The 25,519-nt window shown below is 31.6% G+C and overlaps 4 protein-coding genes across 8 annotated transcripts in view; 2 read left to right on the top strand and 2 right to left on the bottom strand.

Annotated features, from left to right (window-relative positions):
- LOC143894333 (RCC1-like G exchanging factor-like protein) lies at window positions 1-2,971 on the top strand. Its single transcript, XM_077400504.1, has 8 exons — window positions 1-295; window positions 378-635; window positions 863-1,145; window positions 1,217-1,389; window positions 1,786-1,944; window positions 2,056-2,183; window positions 2,273-2,404; window positions 2,589-2,971. The coding sequence occupies exons 1-8, from the start codon at window positions 184-186 to the stop codon at window positions 2,664-2,666; spliced, it is 1,323 nt and encodes a 440-aa protein (XP_077256630.1). The 5' UTR covers window positions 1-183; the 3' UTR covers window positions 2,667-2,971.
- LOC143894330 (uncharacterized) lies at window positions 2,590-10,736 on the bottom strand. Of its 2 annotated transcripts, XM_077400500.1 has the most exons (17): window positions 10,395-10,736; window positions 10,155-10,269; window positions 9,995-10,041; window positions 9,128-9,320; window positions 8,369-8,534; window positions 7,742-7,926; window positions 6,204-6,362; window positions 5,905-6,068; window positions 5,361-5,695; window positions 4,937-5,048; window positions 4,722-4,851; window positions 4,492-4,631; window positions 4,206-4,403; window positions 3,936-4,085; window positions 3,697-3,857; window positions 3,402-3,609; window positions 2,590-3,058 (listed from the first exon to the last, which is right to left on the bottom strand). In XM_077400500.1, exons 3-17 carry the CDS (start codon window positions 10,032-10,034, stop codon window positions 2,922-2,924), a joined length of 2,478 nt encoding a protein of 825 aa, XP_077256626.1. In that variant the 5' UTR covers window positions 10,035-10,041; window positions 10,155-10,269; window positions 10,395-10,736; the 3' UTR covers window positions 2,590-2,921. The 2 variants fall into 2 exon arrangements, with proteins under 2 accessions (XP_077256626.1, XP_077256627.1); XM_077400501.1 differs by lacking the exons at window positions 8,369-8,534; window positions 9,128-9,320; window positions 9,995-10,041 and having other exon boundaries at window positions 10,155-10,736.
- On the top strand, window positions 10,728-25,121 carry LOC143894332 (uncharacterized). Of its 2 annotated transcripts, XM_077400502.1 has the most exons (14): window positions 10,728-10,838; window positions 10,950-11,136; window positions 14,943-15,202; window positions 15,297-15,458; window positions 16,106-16,258; window positions 16,349-16,516; window positions 16,622-16,803; window positions 16,903-17,129; window positions 17,242-17,384; window positions 17,462-17,662; window positions 20,925-21,050; window positions 21,147-21,301; window positions 24,655-24,847; window positions 24,946-25,121. In XM_077400502.1, the coding sequence occupies exons 1-14, from the start codon at window positions 10,763-10,765 to the stop codon at window positions 25,083-25,085; spliced, it is 2,373 nt and encodes a 790-aa protein (XP_077256628.1). In that variant the 5' UTR covers window positions 10,728-10,762; the 3' UTR covers window positions 25,086-25,121. The 2 variants fall into 2 exon arrangements, with proteins under 2 accessions (XP_077256628.1, XP_077256629.1); XM_077400503.1 differs by lacking the exon at window positions 10,728-10,838 and having other exon boundaries at window positions 11,016-11,136; window positions 15,062-15,202.
- The window catches only part of Nup133 (nuclear pore complex protein Nup133), a 49,788-nt gene continuing 49,316 nt past the window's right edge, over window positions 25,048-25,519 (bottom strand). For 2 of the 3 annotated variants that reach the window (XM_077400499.1, XM_077400498.1), the window contains exon 6: window positions 25,048-25,519. In XM_077400499.1, coding sequence (XP_077256625.1) covers window positions 25,386-25,519 — 134 coding nt within the window. In that variant the 3' untranslated portion in view covers window positions 25,048-25,385. The other variant, XM_077400497.1, reaches the window with a different exon arrangement.

Here is a 25,519-nt window from a genome sequence, read left to right as displayed (position 1 = left end):
CCGACTACTTGTCGGAAACACCCATAACCTGATTCCTGTCAACTTTAACGATTAATATCTCGCTTCGTGGGGCAGAGCGACACTTTTTTCTGCCAGATTCTTTCATTTCGTGCAAAAACGCGTCGAATAAGCCTAATTTCATCGATTTCTGTGCTGGGGTAGCTAAACTGAAGAATTACCGAAATGTTCAGCGCAGGAAGAAGTTGTCTTTTACGACTCACGAGAAATGTTAAAAATTTGCATTTAGACAACCAGAAGTCCGTACCTTCAAAGCCTGAGCTTAAAACTTTGCCAAGTTAGAAAACATTCATTTTAAATATATCTATATCAGCAAATCAAATTGATAGATTACTTGAAATCACATTTTTTGTTTGTAGTTTTCCAATATCCAATAAGTCAAGAGGACGACCGCAGAGTGTACGTGTGGGGTCTTGCGGAACATGGTGCTCTTGGTGAACTAAGGGCATTGAGAAAGAATAACGTTTCGTATCTTTCAAAACCAAAAAGATTGTCCTTTGCCGAGCGACATAAGGTAACAGATATTGCTTGTGGATATGGCTTTACAGCTTATGCTGTGCATTCTTCGGATAAGAATATTGTTTATGGAACTGGCATAAACACAGATTCACAACTTGGTAATTAAGACTACTTTAACTAATATTATATGACGTATTATTTGTCTCTGTGGCTACAGTCGACGTGACGCTACGAATGCTTCAAAGCATTACTCTTCTCTTTTCTTTCAATGAAGAAGAAAGAGAAGAAGAACGCTTCAAAACATTTGTAGCGTCATGTTGACCGTAGCCTGTTAGGAGCAAATTTTGATTTTAAGAATCATAGCTTATCTTTTTTTTTATAATAGGTCATAACTTTAATGAGAAAATTCCTAATATGGCATTTATTCCAAGACCCATAACCTTGCCGTTGCAAGATATCTCGACTAAAGTTATAGGTATGGCTGCTGGAAGAGCACATTTATTAATATTGACAACAGAAGGTCTATTTACATTGGGTAATAATGCATATGGCCAATGTGGCAGACCAATTATATTGAGTGAAAATTATGAGAAAAGTATGGTTGTGCATTGTATACCTGATGTTAAAAGGAACAAAATTATTGCAGTAACAGCTGGTCAAGATCATAGGTATAAAATCACTTCACTGTTAAGCATTTACAATTCTTATCATGCATTTTCTCATTAACATTATATAACAGCATACTCTTGACAGAGACAGGTGAAGTATACACATTTGGCTGGGGTGCTGATGGACAAACGGGTCTTGCACACTACCAAAATGAACATCGACCGAGTTTAGTTAAGGGTGACCTAGCAGGACAACGTATAATTAAAGTTGCTTGTGCCGCTGATTGTGTATTAGCTCTTAGTGGTATGTAACAAATATATCTAGACCTAAACCAAATATTTATATAATTGGGAAAACAATTAAAGTGTTTCTTGTAAAATCTGTAAAATAGATAATTGTAAAAGAAACTGTGCTACAAGAATTATCTTTGAGTATAACCATCTCTTTTCTTTTTTGTGACTCAAGAAGATAACACGTAAGATTACAGGTTACCTTAGAAGAGAAGAGAAGAGAGAAATGTATCTAAGAGCTTTTTTGTTTCAGAGTTTTTCTGTCCTCAACTTTGCTAGAAACTGACTGCTTGGTCTAGCATATACATAGCATATATATTGGCATATAAAGATTTATTTTTGTCAGAGATTACAGATAATTTTATATGTATAAATAAAATTAAATTAAATTAAAATATTTCTGTTACAGATAAAGGAAAAGTGTATGGTTGGGGTAATTCAGAGTATGGTCAATTACCAGTCAGAGAAAATAGTTACCAAATAAACATTGCTACAGAATTAGATACACAGGAATTAGGACACACTATAGACATTGCGGCAGGTGGAAGTTTTTGCATGGTCTTAAACAGTAAGTTATAACAACGTTAATGCACCAATTGTTTTAATGATTATTATTTATAGTTCCTGTTTAAAAGTATTAAATATTTTTTGTATTAATTTCTGTGCATTTACATTATAGATGATGGTAATGTCTATGTATGGGGATATGGTATACTCGGTCTTGGACCTCAAGTGCAGAAAGTATTAAAACCAACTATAATTCCTCCTACATTGTTTGGCAATAATATATATAATCGTACTGTCAAGGTAATTAAAAAAATTTGAATTACATTAAAAAGTATTTTTCATTAAAAACTAATAAACTGTACATTAATAAAGTTTTCACACTTTGTTAGGTAACAAATGTATATTGTGGGATTAGTCAATTGGCAGCGCTAACTAATTCAGGAGATTTGTACATGTGGGGTTGCAATAAATTTGGATCTTTGGGATTAGGACATGTAAAAGATCAATTTTTTCCTTTAAGGGTAAATTTATTATCATATATATCACAAATAAAACATGATTAAAAGAATAAACAGGACATAAAACAACGCAATATTATACTTATGTATACAGTATGCATATATATAATATATGTATAATATATATTATATATGTACATGTATAATGGAAATTTTCCGTCTGTAATATTTTGTCTTCTTGCAACAGGTTGCAGTGGGGGCTCAAGTGAGAAAGGTTGCCTGTGGAGTGGACCATACAGTAACTCTCTGTAAACCTTTTATTTAAAATAACAATACCGTTTATTTGTTATCGATTTATTTATGCAAGCAGTTTTACAACACTTTCTTATTTTGAAAGTTTCAGTGTGTCATTATACATAGACAAATGCAGTGACTACAAAATATTTCGCATTATACCCTATCACAAAAGAGCAGTATTAAGTGATATTTACAATTCTAATTCTATTTTCACTAATGTTCAAACACATTTATCTTATTTGTTAAGGAAAATTAACTTGTGTAACATTTTTTGTATCATTTATTACAAAAACATGTATATCATGCTTATGATTAAAACGAAAATATTTAGTATATTTATGCTTGCACTACTTTCACATACTAGATTCTCATAGGAGATGGTATATTCGATCATATGAGCAAATCTGCACACGTCTGGCTCTAAAAAAATATAAACAAGAGATATATAAGAAAAGATAACATCTCGATCAGACAATATTCATTTAGCATAAAAATATGTATACTTAAAAATGGGACGTTAAAGGCCTGGACACACGAATCGACGGAAGACGTAAGACGTAAATCGTAAGGAAATCCACTAATCAGAGTCGACTATTCCCCTCTTCTTCCCTCTTAAAGAGGGGAATAGTCGACTCTGATTGATGGATTTCCTTACAATTTACGTCTTACGTCTTCCGTCGATTCGTGTGTGAAGGCCTTAACAGTTGCTACAAATTATTAGATTTTTTAATTTAACTCATTTTATAACTTTCTTTGTACTTACTTGTACATTGATAATTTGTAACTGAAGAATTAGCAGTAATTGTTATATATAATGGATCACAAAGATGTATCAAACCAGCATCACCGCAGGAAAATGTAACAGTATGTACATCATTATTTATCGACTCACATGAGCTACTTGTCATATTAATATTTATGAAACGTCGCGATGTACATATTCTTAGATTACCCCAACCGGATCCTTTGATCTAAAAAAATATTTATTTATAATACATATTCAAAGAGAAAACATGTTCAATTATGATTTCTTACATTTTGTGTAAGAAAAATTTTACCTTTATCTGAGAAACATGGCTGCTGTCAGTGGAAAAGAAATAATTGGGATGAAGTCTGTACGAAACAACTGTTGCCGGTTCAATATAATCGATAAACGAATTGGTAGATCCAACAGAAGAATAATCGGCTCCACATTGCGTATTGATTAAGCGCTGTGGAACTATAAATAAAAATACAGTAAATTATATTGTAGAATTATGTAGATTTCAAAAGAAATGATATCCGTCTATCTGTCTACCTTGTTTTATTCTCGAAATTAATTTAGCGATCGTTGCTGAACCTCCTATATCACCTACAGCGGTTGTGGAGAATAAATCATTTGACGGATCTCTTACAAGATCTGCCCATTTGTCTATTGATCCGTAAGCCAATATAAGTAATGTGGCATCTGCAATAATATCGATAATCAAGCCTCATTAAATTTACATTATCGCAGAAAGGTATGGAATATTGCTGAACTGATCGATATAATAATTTTAGTATGCAGTTTTTATAAAAAGCAATTTACCTGGTACTTTCTCTCGCATCTGCTTGATCTGTTCTATACAGTATTCCTTGTCGGAACTTGAAAGAGATGATGTATATGGAATAATTAAAACTACATCAGATTTTGCTTGTCCAAGACCATTACGTTCATCGTTCAATTTCTTTGTTTGCAAAATACGTAATTTGTCAAGTGATTTAGGAAGATCGAAACCGCTAGTAACTGAAAAAAAATTACTTTCAATTTAAATCGCTCGTAACAGGATATAATCGTTTAACGCATATGTTAACATGTAAATATACAAACATACCATTCGTATAATGGGTTGTATTATAATAACCGATGTCTAAAATACTGTTGGTAGTATTAATCATGATACCGCCATCACGGCCATTAATAACTGTAAATTGACTGTTATATGGATTTATCTTGATATTATCCAATATGTCTCTATCAAGAAAAAAAAATAAAGTATATTTTTTGTGCATCAGAATTATGTTTGTCTAAGATGGCTTATATATGCGTGTAAGTTATACTTACGCAATAATTGGTTGTATCGCGTTAAAAGACCACGTTGTATCGAGAATAATTGTTAGATCAATAGCGACTTGAATAACGTCGTTAAAATTTTCCATCTCAGATTGACATGTTAAATCCTTATTCATTTCTCCTGAAAGTTATACGGTTTACAGTTTACTTCTTATTTTGTCCCTGAGTATTTTATTTCGCAAAATACTAAATACCAATACACTTACCAACGTAACGAGACAGCTCGTCTGTTGCTTGTGCCGCAAATTCTTGCATCCTATCATCGTTTATTGTAGCTCTATGCAGATATTCTTCCAAAACTAGTGAAGCAGTGTACGCCTATAAATAAAGTTCTTTAATCTATGCCTCATCCATAAGATTTGATCTATAATTTTTAAAAGTTTTATACGTCTGTGCAACGATCTTATTTACAATTTCTTCTTATCAAAATTAATGAATTGATTGTATAATCTATTACGCAGTGTATAATATAATATATTATATAATTATATTATATATAATATTTATATATATAATTATATATATATATATATAATATATAATATATATTATAATATATATTATATATATATATATAATTATATGATATATATTAAATATAATATATTATAATATATTATGCAATATTACCTGTGCAGACATTATCGATTTTGGTATCGTTTGGAATAATGTTTTTCGATCGCATGCTCTAATTGAGGAATTAAACAATCCGCGGGAGCTATAATACTGATCCAAAATCTGCGACAGTCTCAAAGTGGGCACTTTGGAATATAAAGCTTCAATTTCGCTAGCAAGAATTAATCCGTCAATGTCACCTCTAATCTCAGCCGTGGTAAATTGTAATTTCTGATTGGATTTCAAGAAATACCAACGGGGCATAGCCGACGAATTCCACATGCCGTTTACACCTATACTAATCTTCTCATTTGTAGGGCCTTGTATTAAAGTAATTTCAGCTAAATCACCTGCGAGTATGTAAAATTGTATAATCTCTCTGCTGCAATGGATGTATTCAATAATTAAAAATTGATAAAATAATTTTGAAAAATATATGGATGAGTTTGTGACATCAATTTAACGCTAATTTTTTTTTTAATCAATTTTCTTGAACATCTTTTTTGACATATAAAACAGTACAAAACATTAACACAAGAAAAAATTAACGCTTTGTTACCAGCTATAGTTGCCATCCATTTATTATCCAATAATAATCTTGATAGATTTGCCTTTCTCTCTTCGTTCTTTTCCTCAGGAAATACATCTGAGAGCTTTACAAATTCGGGTTGCAAGCCAGCAGCTATACCAGCAATTAGTGGCCCGGCAGAAACAGGACCCCACCTATATAATAAAATTCATTATAGGACAAATGCGCGCGCGCGCGCGCGCGCGCGTGTGTGTGTGTGTGTGTGTGTGTGTGTGTGTGTGTGTGTGTGTGTGATTATATGAAAATTTATATATAAAATCTACATATACCTAGTTTTTATAACGCCATTCTCCACAGGACATTTGCTTAGCTGCGGCAGGTTGAGATATCGAGCTATCTTCGGATGATTCGGCGGTAATTCCGGATACAAGGCGTTTGGATGAAACACGTGTTCAGTAACTCCGTTTTTATTATTGGTGATAACATCGCTATGTTCGCAACCAAAATTTTCAGAAATAAGTACCTACAGATGTATTTATTGTATGTTCCAAAAATATATCGCGTATAGTAAAGATTGAAATAAAATTTTTATTATCCCGAAACAGTCTGATATATGATATTATACGGTGATAATAGCGACATTTCTATTTAAAGAATGTTTTAGTGAAGCGGATTGCAATTTGAAAAAATTTTATACAGCTTGAATGCAGTTGCTTTTATAAAAGTTGTCGTTTTACCTATGTTTGTGTTTTATATTTAGTCCAGTCGCCAAGTCGATTGAGCATTTTTTCGAGATTGATTAAATGTTTTTTGGGTCGTAGAACAAGAATCTGTAATATACTATTTTGTAAGTCAATGCAATAAAAAGTTATTAACAATTTATTTGTTTAAATTGCCCTAGCGATCAAACTATACATCCAATAAAAAAACGAACTCGAGAAAATTTGTTTCTCTTTTCAGACGAGCAAAATGGCCTTTGAATTTTTCCAAAATCTTGATTATTAGCGGAAATATGTCAATTTTTAGGTAATTACTGCCTACGCGTCGCGGAGTACCCTAGGCGTGCGCGTTCGCGCTCAATGGTACCACCAAGACAAGTTTAGACAAGTTCAGAGTTTTAATTGTTTTAACGATACAATTGAGCGCGAGCGCGCACGCCTAGAGTATTCCGCGACGCGTAGGCAGTAATTACTTAAAAATTAACATATTTCCGTCAATAATCAAGATTTTGGAAAAATTCAAACGCCATTTTGTTCGTGGTGAAAAGAGGAACAAATTTTCTCCAGTTCATTTTTTTATAGGAGCATAGTTTGATCGCTAGTGCAATTTAAACAAATAAATTGTTAATAACTTTTTATTGCATTGACTTACGAAAAAACTATTTACAGATTCTTGTTCTACGACCCAAAAAACATAAAAAAACATTAACTTAAGCCATCAACCTCGAAAAAATGCTCAATCGACCTGGCGACTGGACTAATTACTCTTTTTTAGATATGGAATATTAATAATCTTTTAAATAAAAAAATTGACTAACTGAAATTAATTAAAAATTAATTGACTAACAGCATAAATTTGTTATACACATAAGTTTTTGTATGTCTAATAATTATATAATGTATGCACAGTTTAAAATAATCAAAAATAATTTGTAACTTTTACAATGCGTTGTTTATACTTTTTATCAACACGACTGACGCGAAAATAAACATAATTATATAATTAATTATCAATTTTCATAGCAATAAATATTACAATATCGTTATATTCTAATTTTACAACAATACAACAAATATTGAAAACAATTATTTTTTATGTGATTTACATTATTTTTTCACAATACATCATGTTACATTGTGTTACTTACATTTGTTCGGGTGTTAAGGTTTCGACATCATCGTGCACATTCAAATTTGTATTAGAATAAGTGCCATTAGAATAAGTCACACTTCTCGCGCTTCTATAAGCATTGTCGGTGTATCTACATACCGTGTTTTCGTCCCCTCTTTCAAAGATTTCAATACTGCTAGACAGCATAAAATGAAGAGTGCACTGCAAAAATATCCGCCAAATAAAATGCTGTATAAACTTTTATACCTGGTAAAAATTGTATATAAAAATATACATAAATATATATAATTATATATAAAATATGTCCATATATATATGTTTTCTTTCTCTTGTATAATCTCTGACCATATATACATATATTAAAAAAAATAATAAGAAGAATAATTAGAGAAATAATTTGTGCATTGTTTCTTTTTACAAAAAGTAAAATGACGGTTACACAATATTCTATATATAATCTGCATCTATATATAATCATTTTATATATGATTATTATACATTTACATATAATTAATATTTTTAAATGAAAATCTTTTTATCAAATACGTCAAATGTAAAAGTCTGTTCTTTTGAAAACTATACTATATATTTTTATACATTAAAAATTTAAAAGGTTGTGTATGGTCTTTTGTCAAACTTATACCCTTTCGATATCATTGAGTATGTTGTCCCAACGAATAAGGTCCGTTTTTTCGGGTATGAAGCGAGTTATTACTACATATTTTTGAGCTTGGCTAGCTGCTCTATATGGCAATACACCAGATTGCTCTATTACGTTTGGATTTTTTTCTATTCCATCTTGGCGAAATCTATGGTTTTTAATGAAATATTAATATGCATTTCAACAACATCAAACTTAACCCTTAGCTGACACTGTGCGGAGTATTAAATGCTCCAGCCTAGTTCAGCTCTAATTTAAGCCTCCCTATAGTACGAAAATAGTTACTAAAAAATGGAAAAGTTAAAATATAAGAGTTATGAATTTTTGAGTGAAATCATTTTTTCGTTTTCTTTTACGTTTTTCAATGTTTTTCATACTTAATATTACATTTTATCAAAATAACCTTATATGACATTTGTTAAAACAACATTCGAAGACCATCCCCGTGTTCCTTTTTTACTGGCAGTGCTGAAAATATATAGTTTGCGTCACGTAACTATAGATTTTCAGTACTGGCAGTGAATATAGGAACACGCCCCATCTTGGAATTTTTTTAAGTAAAAAAATCAATACCTTCCTCGCAGTAAGCATTTTAGTGGTGGGGTCTGAAACGACCCCAGAGGGCCAACTATGTGATTCTGGTGAAGTGTGCCAGCTAAGGGTTAATTCTTGAAACTTTTACACGTGAATATATCTTTTATATGACACTATTATATATGTGAGAATCAGAATTTCTTTTACCTGTGCATAATCCCAACAGTTAAGGTTCGTAAATCCCTGCTTGATTCCGATTTCTCGATTTTTTGGAGAATTGCGATTAATGTATTCAAAGTATGGGGTAATCTATTATCTTTCTCTAAAAGATACTTATTTTCGTAACATTCTTTGAGAGTTGATGAAACACTTCGATATATAGTTTCTTGCGCAAAAACGCCTAAAATAGTATGCGTAATTAAAATTAAGATTAAATCACATTGTTTACACAATTATAATATAATTACTCTTACATATATTTCAATTGTATTTATACATGTCATATTTTAATTTTTCCGTAAATTGTCAAGCAAATGTAGTAAATATTTAAAGTTACATTTTTACAAATAAAAAAAATGTAAATGTATGCAAATTAATAAATTTTATTATACATACGTATATCGACAGTTTTTTATGTTTTAACTTGAATTAACTTTAAACCATTTTTAATAAATATTCCTGGTGAAGAAACACTTTCATAATATACTTGCAATAATACTACACTTGCAATAATCTTGAAGAATTTTTCATGTTTTAAATTGATAGATTTCTAAAAAAAAAATATCTTAACATCTTCAGATTTTAAAAGTTTTCCTCAAAAATTGTAGAATGAGATATCTTGGAATATTTCAAAATTGACACATAGAAAGAATTTCAAAAAAGAGATTATAGACTTTCTCAACATTTTTGAAAAGTGTTCCATTTGTATAAAAAGTCTAACAAATTTTCTAAAAAATTATAAAATTTATATGAGTTCTGAAATATGATGTGCAAAATTTCAAGAAAATTTTTCACCAGGGATATTGTACAGCAAAATTAATTGCGCATCGTAAATTGAAATAATAAATTTCTTACCAAGAGTAAATAGAATAATCCAGGAATATAATCTAATCATTTTGCGACTGTAAAAAACGGAAAATATAGAATAGTTTCGTCTCCTCCGAATCAAATATTTCCATTTAAGTTAATATCAGAGAAAGAAATGTAAGTGCATTTGAAAATTCAGGAAACTTACCCGACTCTCTCACGCTGTTACTGCTTTTATGTAAGAAAGACACGCTAACCCTTCGGTTTCACTTAACGAGGTACTACACCACACCTTTTTAGAGACATAATAACACCTACCGTCACTATCAACAGATAAGATACGATATGTTATGAGTAATCTACCCCCACTCGATCGTAGACATGACCCTTATTAGAGAACAGATCGAAATCCAATCGTTTCATAAATATATTATGAGATTTATATTACTTTGTAAAATTAGTTGTCACGAAATCGCATGTAAAATTATTTGACAATCATTCCTCCGCATTTGGACGCACCATGTTGCCGTCAGATCAATAGAATTGGATTAAAATTTTGTTAATAAACGAGAGATAAGAGCACACATTAATAGAATTTAACACAATTAAACAGATTAAACAGATGTAATTTTAGTCGAGCTAATACTTCTTTCTTAGGGAAAATTTCAACTCGTAATATATATAAATCTAACACAAGCGCAGATTGCGCAGTCACAGCTATCTTATCAGCATTAAAGTAGAACGTAATCTTACTATATCTTCTCGCACAATGGATGTGTGCGTGAGTCATTGGAAAGTATACGAATCAGGTGAAACATGAGCGTTATACTGAGCGGCAATATCTTGTCACTAAGAGGATGGATTTTTTTCATAATTTTACTTATATTCTATGGTAAGATAAGAAGCTAACGAGGGTGTGGTGCGAATCATTTAAATAAAACACGATAATTGACGAATATGAATATTCGGCGTCAAATTGTCAACATCTCAAACTTTCCCCCAGGAATAAGTCCAACGGAATCTCAACTTCGCATACCGGACGAGTTTAAGGAATGTTACGTGAATAATAACATGCATGATTTTCATCTTCCCATGAACATGCGCGTCCTGCTGGATATCATTCGCAAAGCAGAGACATATTCTTACTCTACAATGGATATCAGAACTATGTCATCCTCCCTGATGCACAGGTACGAAGCTTTCGACGTAAATCAAATTCATAAATAACATCTAGGCTAATACTAAATATTCTTGAAATATTCATAGAAATAACGTTCATACGAATTTCATAATGAAATAATAATTCTGAAGTAACATTCTAAGAATATTCTGGATATATTCAGAAATATTTGCAGAATGTAAAAGTATATTCAAATGTTAGTTAAAAAAAAAAAAAAAAAAAAAAAAAAAAAAAAAAAAAAAAAAAAAACACTATTCATATCCGTATTTTGAATCTTTCAAGAATATTCAAAGGGCATGCATAATCGTTGCATAGTCAGAAGATATTTCACATATATTAATTTAATTTGGAATATTCTGAGGGTACTCAACATATATGTATATTCCGAAAAATTATAATAATAAATAAATATAATAATTTTATCGCAAAAAAATCTGACTGAAAAATCTATAAATTTGAATATTTATAATATACTTTTAAGTATTTCAAAAAATAAACGCGACATTTTATAAAACAATTATTATTTTGACGTGATTATTTTTATAAGTAATAGACTGAAACATATGTATTGCATAATAATTAAACAACTTTAAGAAACAGAACGATTTATAAATTATTTTGATATTTTTTTTAGTAAAAAACATACAATGTGTACGTATTTTCTGAGAAAAACAATTTGAAAAATATTTGGTTTGCTATTGACTATGTATTACATTGTTAATCGATTTAATAATATCCGATTTTCTAATTATAAACATATAAGAATATCGTGTAAACGTGAATGTCGTGTCTTGCGAATGTATTTTCGGAAAATATAGAATGAGAAATCTTAGAATATTTTAGAATTCACATGTAGGAAGAATTTTAGAAAAGAGGGCTATACGTTCCCATATTCACTACCAGTACTAAAATCTATAGTGTACGTGACGTAAATTTTTTATAGACACTTTGTCAACATTTTTGAAAAGCATTTTAATTAGTATATTATATAAAATGTTATATAAAATGTTATATAAATGTTATATAAAATGTATATTATATAAAATGTAATCTGTGAAATGTTTCTAAAAAATTATAAAATTTATATTAAAAGTTGTGAAAAATTCTGAAATTTAAATAGAATTTCTAGAAAATTACGTAAACTTTAAGAAATATTTTTACCAAGAATAAGTTTAACAAATTTTATAATTTATATTATATACGATAAAGAATTGATAAATTATTAAATGTTATATTTAAAATGTATGAAAAGTAGGAATATATGGAAAGGAAAACATATATGTAATATTATTGATATGTAATATTTGTATATGTATAATATTAATTGTAAAGTTTGTGTAAATTTATAAACTCAACTTGTTTATAAGGCCTTTGGATCTTCCTTTGTGTATTGCATTATTGCGTTGGTGCAATGTATGTGTACATAGGGTAACTCCGGTATTTACACGTACCGTGCAAGGATTTACGCCGCAGAAGTCAGAAAAAATAGAAGGAAAAAAGATACTTGCTCGCAATTACACTGTTATGTGCCTTTACGCCATATTAGTATTGTGTTGTAATTTCAGTTCCTTACTATTAATATTAACGAAACCGTCGTGAGTTGAATCGATTTCTCACCGTAGTAAGTAGCGCGATCAAATATTACGACCTACGTAAAATGATTACTATATATAGGGAATGTAAAAGGTTTATTTCATGATACATAAGTGTAGAGGGATAGTAAAGGATGGAATACAGCAAAATACAAGTGCATAGCTCTTATATTCTTTGTTTAGCTTGATATCTTGTAAATTCCACCTGTTTAGGATATACGATCGACATTTTTAGCGTGCAAGATTTATGCCATACTTAGTACATATACTCCGTAAAAATCAAAATCTCCTGTGTGTTCTTTTTCCTTCTTTTGCTTCCTCATAGAGGAAGCTTTGTTTTCGTAAAAAAAATTTTTTTTTAGTTGCTTTTGCCAATGTGTTCAGAATGTTCTAAAACGTTGAAAAATCGCTATTTTAAAAAATGTCGGTATGTGTGTATGTATGTGTGTATGTGTATGTGTGTATGTATGTGCTAAATTTACCGAAATTTCTATAACTCCAGAACTAATCAACCAAATCTTCACGAATTATACATGAAATAAGGGTAGAAAAAAAACTGAAGAATATATAGAATTAATAAAAATTGCTGGGTAGACTTCCGAAAACGGCCCCCCTCCGATTTCGATAAAACTTTGTGAAAAGCTTCGTTTTGGGTTAAAATGAAAGCCCTTAAAAGGAATTTTGGCGACTCCTATGATAAAGCCATTTTTTTAGATAAAATGATAAAAAATATAGGAAAATCTTCGTAATTCTACAGGATGTTATAAATTGAATATATACTGTTTGTATTTAATGATTTAATGTTTTTATTATATACTTACAGCAGAATACATAAATAATATGCTTTGTAATATATTACACTTTCCACGCGAACCGAGGTTCACGCACACCCCCCCGTGCTTTCGGGGGAGGTGCGGTAGTACCGAAATAGTTCACGCATACACTTTCCACGCGAACCGAGGTTCACGCACACCCCCCCCCCCGTGCTTTCGGGGGAGGTGCGGTAGTCCCGAAATAGTTCACGCATGTACTTTGTAAGGCACACTATGTGTCTAAGTTTAAAAGATGTGGAGCTCCCCGCAGGGGGGCGGAACCTACTGCCCCCACGCATACACTTTTCACGCGAAACGAGATGTCACATGGGTTCGTGGCGCGCTTTACAAGCTTGTTTATATATATACATACTAGCTTCTGACCTTGATTATTTAAATACAAACAGTATATATTCAATTTATAACATCCTGTAGAATTATGAAGATTTTCCTATATTTTTTATCATTTTATCTAAAAAAATGGCTTTATCATAGGAGTCGCCAAAATTCCTTTTAAGGGCTTTCATTTTGACCCAAAACGAAGCTTTTCACAAAGCTTCATCGAAATCGGAGGGGGGCCGTTTTCGGAAGTTTATCCAAATTGCTAATAATCAAAGGGTTCTTTTTGCTTCGTCAAATTTTTTTACTCAAAAATTAGAAAAATAAAAAAAAACGGTTTCCAGAAAATCGGTAACAAAAAACTATACACTCTATAGTACTCCCCGGAAAATTCTACCTTTATTTCATATACAATTCGTTAAGATTTGGTTAATTAGTTCTAGAGTTATAGAAATTTCGGTAAATTTGGCACATACACACATCAGAGTTGAGAGACCTGTATGTAAGACCGTGATTTTAAGACATCACTTCCTCTATGAGGAAGCCAAGTGCCTAATTTGCACTATTTTTTTACTTTTTTTTTATTGTATAACAATAAATTTTAATGCATCTATCGTTCTTCTATTTTCTTTTTAAAATCTTTCAGTTTTATAATTTGTTTATCATTCTTACGCCTTAATAAACTTTTTACACATTTTATAACTTAATATGATATACTTTATTGCCTTATTTATAATCATTACTTGTAATTTTTTATAAAGCGTATATTTCACCCATGAATGTCATTTATCCCACCTCTATGAGATACATGGCAAAAATGCAAAGGTTTCTAAAAGTTTTTTCAATTAAATACAAAGAATAAATATTTTATATTTCTATTTTTTTATATAGTAGTAGACAGTATAAATAAATTTTTATTGGTACAATTCATTTGCCTTAAACATAGTAAATAGTAAATAGTACTCGATAAATTAAGTTTCCCTTAGCTGCGGCGTATATATCGGAGTTACCCTATATATGTATTATACTCCATGCATATGTATATATTATATTCCTTTTTTCATACGTATTAGATTTAAGCTTGATGGCATCAAACATTATAAAGATGTACAAGAAAGGGATGGAATACTTCCTTTTGGACAGTCTAGAAGACAAAGTGTCAAATATAAATTGATAAAGGAAATGGTTCCAGGAAAACCGGAACTTTTTCCGTTCGATGCACTCACAGCGATAGAACAGTGCACTTTACATCAAGCTATCTCAAATACAATAATGAAAGAAGATTCACGCGGCACGAGTACATTATGTGAAGAGATTGGTCAAAAGTTAACAAGTAATGCGTTTTTATGCCATTTATTTTCAAATACTTTTATATACTATATATACTTTTTATAAAAAATTTTGAATTAAACTGAATTGTGATATAGATAGAGTTTTATTTGCTAATCTATGGAATTGTCCGAGGGAATACGGAGTGATTCTTACGTCGTATGGAACTATTGCTCCAGGTGCTATTATAGGAGCCATTGCTGCTTCCCTTCAACATCAGAATGTTGGATTAAATCAAATCGTTAACACAGAAACGTTTGGTATTGTATTCGTAAAAATATTTTAGAAACTTAAGAGACTTATTTCCCCAAGCAAACTATCCACAGTATGATAACAGATTGATAACAGATTTGCTCAGTTATTGTAACAGATCCTGTATCATCTACTTGTGATTTGCCGAGTCTGTTGATATAATTCGACCACGGATTGTCGGCTGAAATCGAGCAGAATCTATCATTTTGTAAACATTTCAATGGAATAGGTACATCATTTAAACAACAGATTCTGCTAAGTTTCCGCAGTCAATCTGCCATTATATTCCATTAGCAGAACGCGGAACTTTTCTGAATAGATTCCGATCAGAATTATTTAGTTATTTCCTTATATAGATTTCTATTGTGTTTTCTAGAGAAAACAGAATAATTCTGATCGGAATCCATTTCGATAAGTTTCATAATACATGCCCTGATTCATCTGTTATATTTCTGCTAGCATTCTGTCGACGAAATTTACAGCAGACACTTTAAAAAACTGTTCTCAGCGGATTTGGCCATGCGGCTCGTTTTACAACTGTACATCACAATAAAAAATAATTCAAAAAATACAATAATAGAATAATAAAAAGTAGAATAACAAAAATTTCAAATATATATTTAACTCTTACAAAATGTTTTCTTTCTTTCGTTAGAAAGGCCTGTTACCATCGCTAGCGTAACTCACATCGAAGAAGTTGACTTTATTATACCAAGAAATGAAATGATTCATGATAGATCAATGTCATATATTTCCTCGCCTAAGCCAGATCTAAAATTAGACAACGTATGGCTAACAACAATTGCAGGTGGATAATTTTAAATTGAAATGTCACTTGTCATTTTAGATCTTTAATCTTAATTGAAATTAAAATCGAAAAATGAGATAAACTTTTCAGGTGAATTAGCGGAGATGGTAGTATATCAAGGACCTATATTAGACTCCGATATGCAACTTGGAGCCACTGGATTTTGGAATAACACTATGCGTCCCGGTGTTTATTATTTAAAAAATCAAAATGGCTATTTTGATGCCACCCGTGCTAAAATAATCAGTGATATCGATGGTAAACATATCTGCAGACAAATATATCACGTCCTTTTATTATAGAAAAGTACGGTATTATATGATTACAAGCGCTATTTACTACCCTTTCGCCTTTGATTCATAGGTCTCATTATAGCGAGTAAGGTGCACACCTGGGTGAACGACTTTTACAGTCTTCGTTTGAGTCAAATTCTTGATATGTATTACTCAGATGACGGTATAACTTTATTTAATGAAAACATCAAAGTCTGTGACAGGAAGAAGGCTTTCTCGTACGTCGTGTCCAAGACGCTTTTGGACGAGCAGGTTTTTTTTCTATATACGCATTTTAATATAATATATAAATACAACATGCGCCAAACAAGTCAAAGTGTAAACTCTATTATTACGGATCACTTGTAACAGACATACGCCGCATCTCATCTTTTGGCCTACCATAACGATATCGTATTCAAATCTCCAGAAGCTCTTAAACGACTAGTCGATCACGCGATTGCTAAATTCTCAGTTTACGCAAACGATCACCTCCTGACAGAATTACTCTGTCGAAACAGAAAACGTTATCCACAAGTAGAAGCGTTGATCGTATTCGACGGCAGTTGGACTGAGGAATACACAATGGATTTGGTCGCGTAAGTCGAGACGAGTGGACTTGTTTACTATTTTTCAAACGTACCTAATAAGGATAATGATTATTAATCGCAATTAAATCGATAACTATTTTAATCTTCCTTTTATAATTAGAGCACTAATAGATGACTTGGATGTATCGATGTATAGTTCAAAAATGGGAATTTTACACGGTATATCAGGACAATGGTTGCTCAATGTAACAAGCAGTCCTAGTCTTGCTTATTACGCTATATCTAACTTCAGGAATATTCCATGCAAGTTCTCTCTATATTGTTTGTTGTCATATATCGTTTGTTGTCCAGTATGACTAATATTACATATATTTATACAGGGCCTACGCATATAGATCTCGTTACAACGTTGAATGCAATATCCAATTATCTGAATAAAACCTGGGAAGCAAGATGGCAACAACATACAATAGAGAGTCTCGGTCAAGCGATCGTGATATTAGCTCCATTAGCTCAGTTCTCTGAATCAGAGCAACAGACAATTTTAAAATTATTAAAAGAGATCAAGCATCTTCATCCCGGTAATAAACACATTTCTGATGTACTCTTTTACTGAAAAAGAGATCAAGTTCAATATATGTATACTTGAAAATCCGAGTCAAATCCGATAATCAAGTTTTATTTTCTAGAATTCAAGTAAAATTCATAAAAAGTAATATTTCATACATTATTCCTACTTGCAAAGTAATCGATCTCGACAGTTTCGAATTTTCGGATTTTTAGAATGAGTACTTGCAGAATTCGAAATGTATTTATAATGTTTCTATCGTAAAGAATCGAATTTTTATATACAAGTATAGTATTAAAAACTTCTAAGCATAAAGTTGTTAGTTTATTAAAGAATGTAATTTGTAAGGAATTTAAGTAACTATTATTCTATATTTTTAATCATATTTTTATTATATTTAATTTCAACGATCAATAATCTAATATTTCTAATTATCAAAAAATAATATATTGTAATAATTATCGCTTTACATCAACGTTTTGATTCGAAGAAACATAAAATTTCTAGTAAAATACTCATAAAAGATTCGAACCTATTTAATCCACGTTCGAGTCCTTGGAAATAATATCCTTTGTTTTTCAAAATACTCATAGAGGGTTCAAATCCATTTCGTCTAAATCTATTTGAAAGTATTGCTTTTATTTTTCTAAGTAATAATACAGAGTTTGAAACTATGCCAACAGATTCGAATCTACTTGTAAGACTTAAATACTTAATCCGCCATCGCTACTTTTTACATTTCCTCTGTTGAGCTACTCTCCTTGCAGAAATTAAAAATCAAGTAGCACAAAATTACAAGCTATTTAGCTTGTAATATCCCGCAAATATGAGCTTTTATATTCTGCAAATTAAAAATTTTGAGCTTGTTACACTGGTCAAGAATTTGATATTTTTTGTAGGGGGGAGGGGCTGAGTCAACGTTGACTCAACCCCCCCCACCACTTAAAAATAGAATAATTGAATCAATCTTTGCAGAATTAGGAACTATTTATGAGCTTTCAAAGTGATATATAGTTTCGATTTTTGATGTTGAAAAAAGTAAACATAGATCGTATCGTGGATGTAGCGTATAAAGTCAAAGAATAAACTTCTAAAATACGCGCATTTAGATTATTGAGCTACAACCCCTTCGCAAAAAAACCACCAAGTATCTTCCCGGCTGTGAGGTGGTTTTCTTGCGAAGGGATTCTAGCTCAATAATCGAAATGCGCATATTTTGCGAGTTCATAAATTAGTAAACAATATATTTAGTCATACAATAATTAATTTCTTTCATTTTAAGTACATTTCTCTGTTATGCCGGGAAGATGTGGTTTTTTCGCAAAGGGGTTATAGCTCAATAATCAAAATGCACGTATTTTAAGTTTATTCTTTGAATTTATACGCTACATCCACGATACGATGTATTTTTACTTTTCTCAACATTTTTCTCTTGAGTTGCATCAATTAGGGGAGAACGGGCGAAGTCGTCACCAAGGCGGAGTCGTCATTGCAATTATCTAAAAATCTACTCCAAAAACTTAAAAAGTACAATTTTTGGATTAGATTTTTTTCAAAACGGGACGGTAAAAAAATTCCCAAAAAATTCACATAATTCTATTTTGCATTCCAAAACAACATATTAAAATTTCATGGAACTGGCTGCATTTTTAACATAGGTTTTTATGAGAAATGATATATTGCATATACCTTCAAAATGAAATAAGTGCAAGAAAAAATGCAAATGATAAGGAAAGAAAAATATGCACATGTAACTTAATAATTTACAAATAAATGAGCGAAAGAAAGGGGAAGGTTACCGCACATTTCGTAAAAAAAATTAATTATTAAAGCATAAATTGCTTGATTTTTTGTTTGCTAGACTGCCACGGTCGTGAACGACGTGAACAGCAGCACGCATTATACACACGCGGCGACCAATCAGAGCAATCCCTTTCATTCCCACTACTTCAAACGCTAGTGCGCTGTTTCCAGAACCCCCGCGTCCCGATGAAGCCATCGAACCTCCTTAATACTGTAAACGCGGCTTATGGTGCCCACGTGATCAACGGAATTTAGTGAGGTTATGTGGCATGTTGTGATTCTTATCGAAACAAACGTGTTTTCGGAAGTCAAAAGTAAAATTTTTTGCGCGTCAAAAATTTGTAATATCTTAAATATTTTTATGTCTCCGAATCTCAAAGTAAGTGATTCTAAAGAGTAATGCATGCTGAACACGAATCCAGTGAAGTTTTTTTATTTTCATTGATTTCTAATATTTTATGAGCGACCAAAGTTGAAACTTGTGTCCGGGGCGAAGTCGTCACCAAGCCATATCATGGAAGGTTCGGGCGAAAATCAAAGTCAAAGAAGCAGCAGTGGTCGGATACCGACTAGGACTTGATAATATGTGCTGCGTGTGCTCAGAGATAACAGAATAGAGCTGACGAGAAACGTGCGAGCGTAGGGCACATAAGTGTGTGCGCTTTTCTTGCAATTATTTTCCGCCATCGTGTTTTTAATTAATGTTTCCATTTTTCTATTAGAAAATAATTAATAAAATGTATCCTATTATTTTTCATGATCAAAATTATAAATTTTTATTTAAAATTCAGTCCAAGAATGGAGTGACGACTCCACCCCGGCAATTTTGACATTTCAATTCTTGCACCTTTGTCGTTGTCACTCTATACCAGTTGAACAAAGTGACGTAGACCAAAAATGTCCGTATAAATTTTGTAGCTAAGGGTTCACTCTTTACAACGGTATACCACATTTTACAAAAATTATTTGTTTTGTTGTTAAAAATCGGCACCGAAAAAATAGTGACAACTTTGCCCCGGTTTCCCCTAAAGAGTTGCTTGGGGATTAAAGGGGTGAGCTCAAAAATCGAAACTATATCACTTTGAAAGCTCATCATAAATAGCTCTTAATTCTGCCGCAAAGATTTTGATTCAATATTTCTATTTTTAAGTGATGGGGGGGGGCGTTGACTCAGCCCCCCCACAAAAAATATTAAATTGCTGCCCAATGTGACGAGCTAAAAAATTTTCATTAGCGGGATATGAACTTTGAAAGCTCATAAATAGCTTGTAATTTTGTGCTTGTTTTTTAATTTCTGCAAGATGAGAGGGGGGCCAGCTCAACAGGGGTCATTTTGCTCACAAGTAAATAAACATCCCCTCGTGTTTTGGAAAAAAAAGATAAGAGAATATAAAACGAGAACAAAATAAATATATTTATATAGCGGAGATATTCTCGATTACATTTTAGTCAACATTTTTATAATATTACAGATCTATATTTTTTATATTATGTGTCGGAATACAATTCACGTATTTTTCAACCGTTTGTATTATCAGAGCAAGATCGTTTAATAGTTGGCCCTAATATCGATACCATCGCACAATACCTGTCAACGTGTAAGTATTGTATAATTATTGCAAAACAAATAATTGCAAACAAATCAATCATATTTATAATATGTTTGTAATAAATACTCGTGCATTATATTTTAGTGCCGCGAACTCTGAAGCCAGTAACTGTGTCGAAACTTGACACAGAAGAACCATCAAAATTCAAGAATAAAATAGAAAATTACATAAGTCCTTCAAAATCTATTACATACATGTTGCATTCGCAACACACAGCTAATATGAAGATAACAATTACAGTCAGTATTTTTAAAGAATTATATAATTTTTTGTCTCCTACAAAAAAAATAAGATTGCAAAAAAATTTTTGGCACTGTCGGCCAAAAATTTGAGAGACCATGTATACAATTTTTAAATATTTCAGTGCAATATTACTTAAAAATCCAATTCATGCTTTACTCATTTTTTCTTAACTTGAAAGTAAATAGGCATATATATATATATTTTGACCTACTGGATTAAAATGAAAGGAAACGGGCAAAAACAAGCGACTGTTCACGATTGCTAGGCTAGCGGAGTATCGGCTGAACGCACCCATTCAGATTTATAGTTATTAATACACCTAGACACCAAAAACTAAGAAGCGCACTATGTGGACCTCGTCATCAGCAACCTGGGACACTTAGACATCAATTTCAAGGTATTAATACACGTAGACACCGAAAACTACGGAGCGCAGAATGTGGACCTCGTCATCGGCAACCTGGGACACCTAAACATTGAATTCAACATATCATTACACCTGGACACCGAAAACTACGAAGCGCACTATGTGGACTTCGTCATCGGCAACCTGGGACACCTAGACATCAAATTCAACGTACGATTACACCTGGACACCGGAAACTATGAAGCGCACTATCTGGATCCGGTCATCGGCAACCTGGGACACCTAGACATCAAATTCAACGTACGATTACACCTGGACACCGAAAACTATGAAGCGCATTATCTGGATCTCGTCATCGGCAACCTGGGATACGTGAACATCGAATTCAAGGTATTAATACACGTAGACACCGAAAACTGCGGAGCGCACTGTGTGGACTTCGTCATCGGCAACCTGGGACACGTAGACATCGAATTCAACGTATTATTACACCTGGACACCGAAAACTATGAAGCGTACTATCTGGACCTCGTCATCGGCAACCTGGGACACGTGGACATCGAATTCAAGGTATTAATACACGTAGACACCGAAAACTACGGAGCGCATTATGTGGACCTTGTCATCGGCAACCTGGGACACGTAGACATCGCATTCAACGTACGATTACACCTGAACGCCGAAAACTATGAAGCGCATTATCTGAATCCCGTCATCGGCAACCTGGGACACGTAGACATCGAATTCAACGTATTAATACACGTAGACACCAAAAACTACGGAGCGCACTGTGTGGACCTCGTCATCGGCAACCTGGGACACGTAGACATCGAATTCAACGTATTATTACACCTGGACACCGAAAACTACGAAGTGCACTATGTGGACCTCGTCATCGGCAACCTGGGACACGTGGACATCGAATTCAAGGTATTAATACACGTAGACACCGAAAACTATAGAACGCGCTATGTGGACCTCGTCATCGGCAACCTGGGACACCTAAATATTAAATTCAAGCTTGATTCATAACAATCGACTTAAAATTTCCCTAGCGGCAGAATTAAAATTATGTCATGACATAATAAAAATTGCTGAATTAAAATTATGTCAAGACATAATAAAAATTGGACAAAAATTATGTCTAGACATAATAAAAATTGGATGAATTAAAATTATGTCTGACGTAAAAATAACTTCGAAAAAAACAAAGTGGTAGTATTAGACCTCCAAATAGCTTTATCCTGTACATACTGTTTATACAATGCGTAATATACTACAAAAAGGCGTGATATCCGCACAAAATTACCTTTTTTAAAAAAAGGTAAAAAAAGGCGCCAAGTACACGTATAGTAGTGTATATGTTGTTACCTAAAAAAAAAAAGAAAGTGGTAGTATTATACCTCGAAAAAACCTAAGTAACAAGTGGTAGATCTTTATAACTCGAAAAATCTCGAAAAAATCTAAGCAGTAGCATCTTTATTTCCGAAAAATTATAACCCAAGTGATACACGTCTTAAAATTATGTTACCTTATCAAAAAGAAGAGTCGCGCTTCAAGTGATCTATTACAATTACAAAAAAAAAAGATATCTCTTTAAATTAGAGCGCCAATTACAGAGAGAACATGTATATTGCCTCAAAAAATAATTGTTGCACTACTTTGAAAAATCTTTACATTGTGTAAATTAGAAAAGAATGTATAATAACAATTTTATAAGATTAAAAAATTTTATTTAAATTTAACAAGGGAATACAAGATATTTAAATACAAAGTTATTTACATGTGTATTTTTTAATGGCCACAAATAATTACAGAGGTAACAGTACAAAATAAAAATATTTTATTAAAATACATAAATTTTTCTTGTAAAAAAACTTGGCGCTGCTAGACCTCGAAATTTTAAATAAATAAGGACAACAATAAATAAAAATAATTCAGAAAATAATGCGATGGGAGTAATATTAAATGATTATCAGCGTGGATGTGGGAGTGAGTGATATGGGTGTGCGTGACTACGCGGACGGCGGATAATGCGGCTTATAATTAAGTATAGAATAAGTTTATTTATTTATTTAAAATTTTGAGGTCTAGCAGCGCCAAGTTTTTTTACAAGAAAAATTTATGTATTTTAATAAAATATTTTTATTTTGTACTGTTATCTCTGTAATTATTTGTGGCCATTAAAAAATACACATGTAAATAACTTTGTATTTAAATATCTTGTATTCCCTTGTTAAATTTAAATAAAATTTTTAATCTTATAAAATTGTTATTATACATTCTTTTCTAATTTACACAATGTAAAGATTTTTCAAAGTAGTGCAACAATTATTTTTTGAGGCAATATACATGTTCTCTCTGTAATTGGCGCTCTAATTTAAAGAGATATCATTTTTTTTGTAATTGTAATAGATCACTTGAAGCGCGACTCTTCTTTTTGATAAGGTAACATAATTTTAAGACGTGTATCACTTGGGTTATAATTTTTCGGAAATAAAGATACTACTGCTTAGATTTTTTCGAGATTTTTCGAGATATAAAGATCTACCACTTGTTACTTAGGTTTTTTCGAGGTATAATACTACCACTTTTATTTTTTTTTTTTATATCTTCCATCCTATCTCACCAATTAGATTTTTGGAAAGAGCAATTCTTTTTATTCCTAAATATAAATTGCGATCTAAAAATTTTTATTAAGATTGCGTTAAAACACAAGTGTCTAGGGGCTTCTTAGGACTCAATGAGTTAAATATGTTATAAATTAGTTAAATTATAATGCACACTTTGCGATTTTATTTTATACAATAAACATTTTCAATTAATGAGAGAGATCTCAAACTCTTGGCCGACAGTGTATACGAAAAATTTATCGAAATGCTTCTAATTTTGATCAACTATTGATCATAGAATGAAATGATGTTATTTGGCAGAATTATATACTTTGACAAATAATTCATGATTTATTGACATTTCTGTCAGGTCCATAATTTTGGATACGGAACGATAAAAGCTTGTTCTTGGAATCAATTCAATAGTGAAGAAACTATGGCATGTCAACAGCTTAATGCGCATAAGGAGATTAACTTAATCGACAATTATACATGCACTGATATACGCTGCCCTCACATATATCTCCGTATACAAAACGCCACTTCCTTTTACAAATGTGCAGGTAACGTCTCTATACTCGAATAAAAAAGTCAAGATCTAAATTTTCTTCGTTACATAAATTTCTATTTTTATTTTTTATATCTCATTTTCGTGTTCCAGAAATGGAATGTAAATTACCGGATCAAGTGAGATATATCATAAGGATGCAAAATACATACAACTCAGCGGAAAAAAAGATATTTATAAATGTATTTGTAACGCTTTATTTATATTTACAATTAGCTGTATTTAACATATGAGGATCTTGTTCAATAAAACTAAAGCGACTTAAGGTATCAAGTTATATTATATTTTAAGGATACGATATTTTTTTATATCAATTTATAACGTGAGTAAAAAAATCGATACAGCAATCGACATAAATAATTATGAACGAACTTAACGACAAAATTTTAATGCGTCATTAGTAAGATAGAAATAATAATGTAGTGGTGATAATAGTAGTATCGTTGCTTTGCAAGTCGATATTTATGCATACAATTTTTCTTTCCTTTATTGCGTACAAAAATATATAATTATACTCGTGAATATTTTATACATCAATAGCTTCGATAAGCATATTCGTATATCAATTTTATAAGAAATTGAAAATTACTAGAAACAGCAAGTTCCCCGAGCTCTGGTTCTTTAAGAAGCATATCAATGTGCGGCAAAAATTCATCCGCTTTCCCAC

The sequence above is a fragment of the Temnothorax americanus genome, unplaced genomic scaffold (genome assembly GCF_048541705.1).
Source record: "Temnothorax americanus isolate GAGA-0224 unplaced genomic scaffold, ASM4854170v1 Scaffold136, whole genome shotgun sequence".
Taxonomy (NCBI): Eukaryota; Metazoa; Arthropoda; class Insecta; order Hymenoptera; family Formicidae; genus Temnothorax; species Temnothorax americanus.
The sequence above is the reverse complement of the archived record's forward strand: the minus strand, read 5'-3'. Positions and strand labels throughout refer to the sequence as shown.

What these genes read in the sequence shown, in the direction of transcription:
- LOC143894333 (XM_077400504.1), top strand. Translation starts at nt 184, where the DNA reads ATGTTCAGCGCAGGAAGAAGTTGTCTTTTACGACTCACGAGAAATGTT. An exon ending in ACAGCTGGTCAAGATCATAG is followed by an intron (nt 1,146 to 1,216) that starts GTATAAAATCAC and finishes ATTATATAACAG; the next exon opens with CATACTCTTGACAGAGACAG. An exon ending in ATCAATTTTTTCCTTTAAGG is followed by an intron (nt 2,405 to 2,588) that starts GTAAATTTATTA and finishes TTCTTGCAACAG; the next exon opens with GTTGCAGTGGGGGCTCAAGT.
- LOC143894330 (XM_077400500.1), bottom strand. Translation starts at nt 10,034, where the DNA reads ATGATTAGATTATATTCCTGGATTATTCTATTTACTCTTG. An exon ending in AATCGATAATGTCTGCACAG is followed by an intron (nt 5,049 to 5,360) that starts GTAATATTGCAT and finishes CTTTATTTATAG; the next exon opens with GCGTACACTGCTTCACTAGT. An exon ending in TACAAATTATCAATGTACAA is followed by an intron (nt 3,059 to 3,401) that starts GTAAGTACAAAG and finishes ATATTTTTTTAG; the next exon opens with AGCCAGACGTGTGCAGATTT.
- LOC143894332 (XM_077400502.1), top strand. Translation starts at nt 10,763, where the DNA reads ATGAGCGTTATACTGAGCGGCAATATCTTGTCACTAAGAGGATGGATT. An exon ending in AATAATCAGTGATATCGATG is followed by an intron (nt 16,517 to 16,621) that starts GTAAACATATCT and finishes TTTGATTCATAG; the next exon opens with GTCTCATTATAGCGAGTAAG. An exon ending in GATCAAGCATCTTCATCCCG is followed by an intron (nt 17,663 to 20,924) that starts GTAATAAACACA and finishes ATAATATTACAG; the next exon opens with ATCTATATTTTTTATATTAT.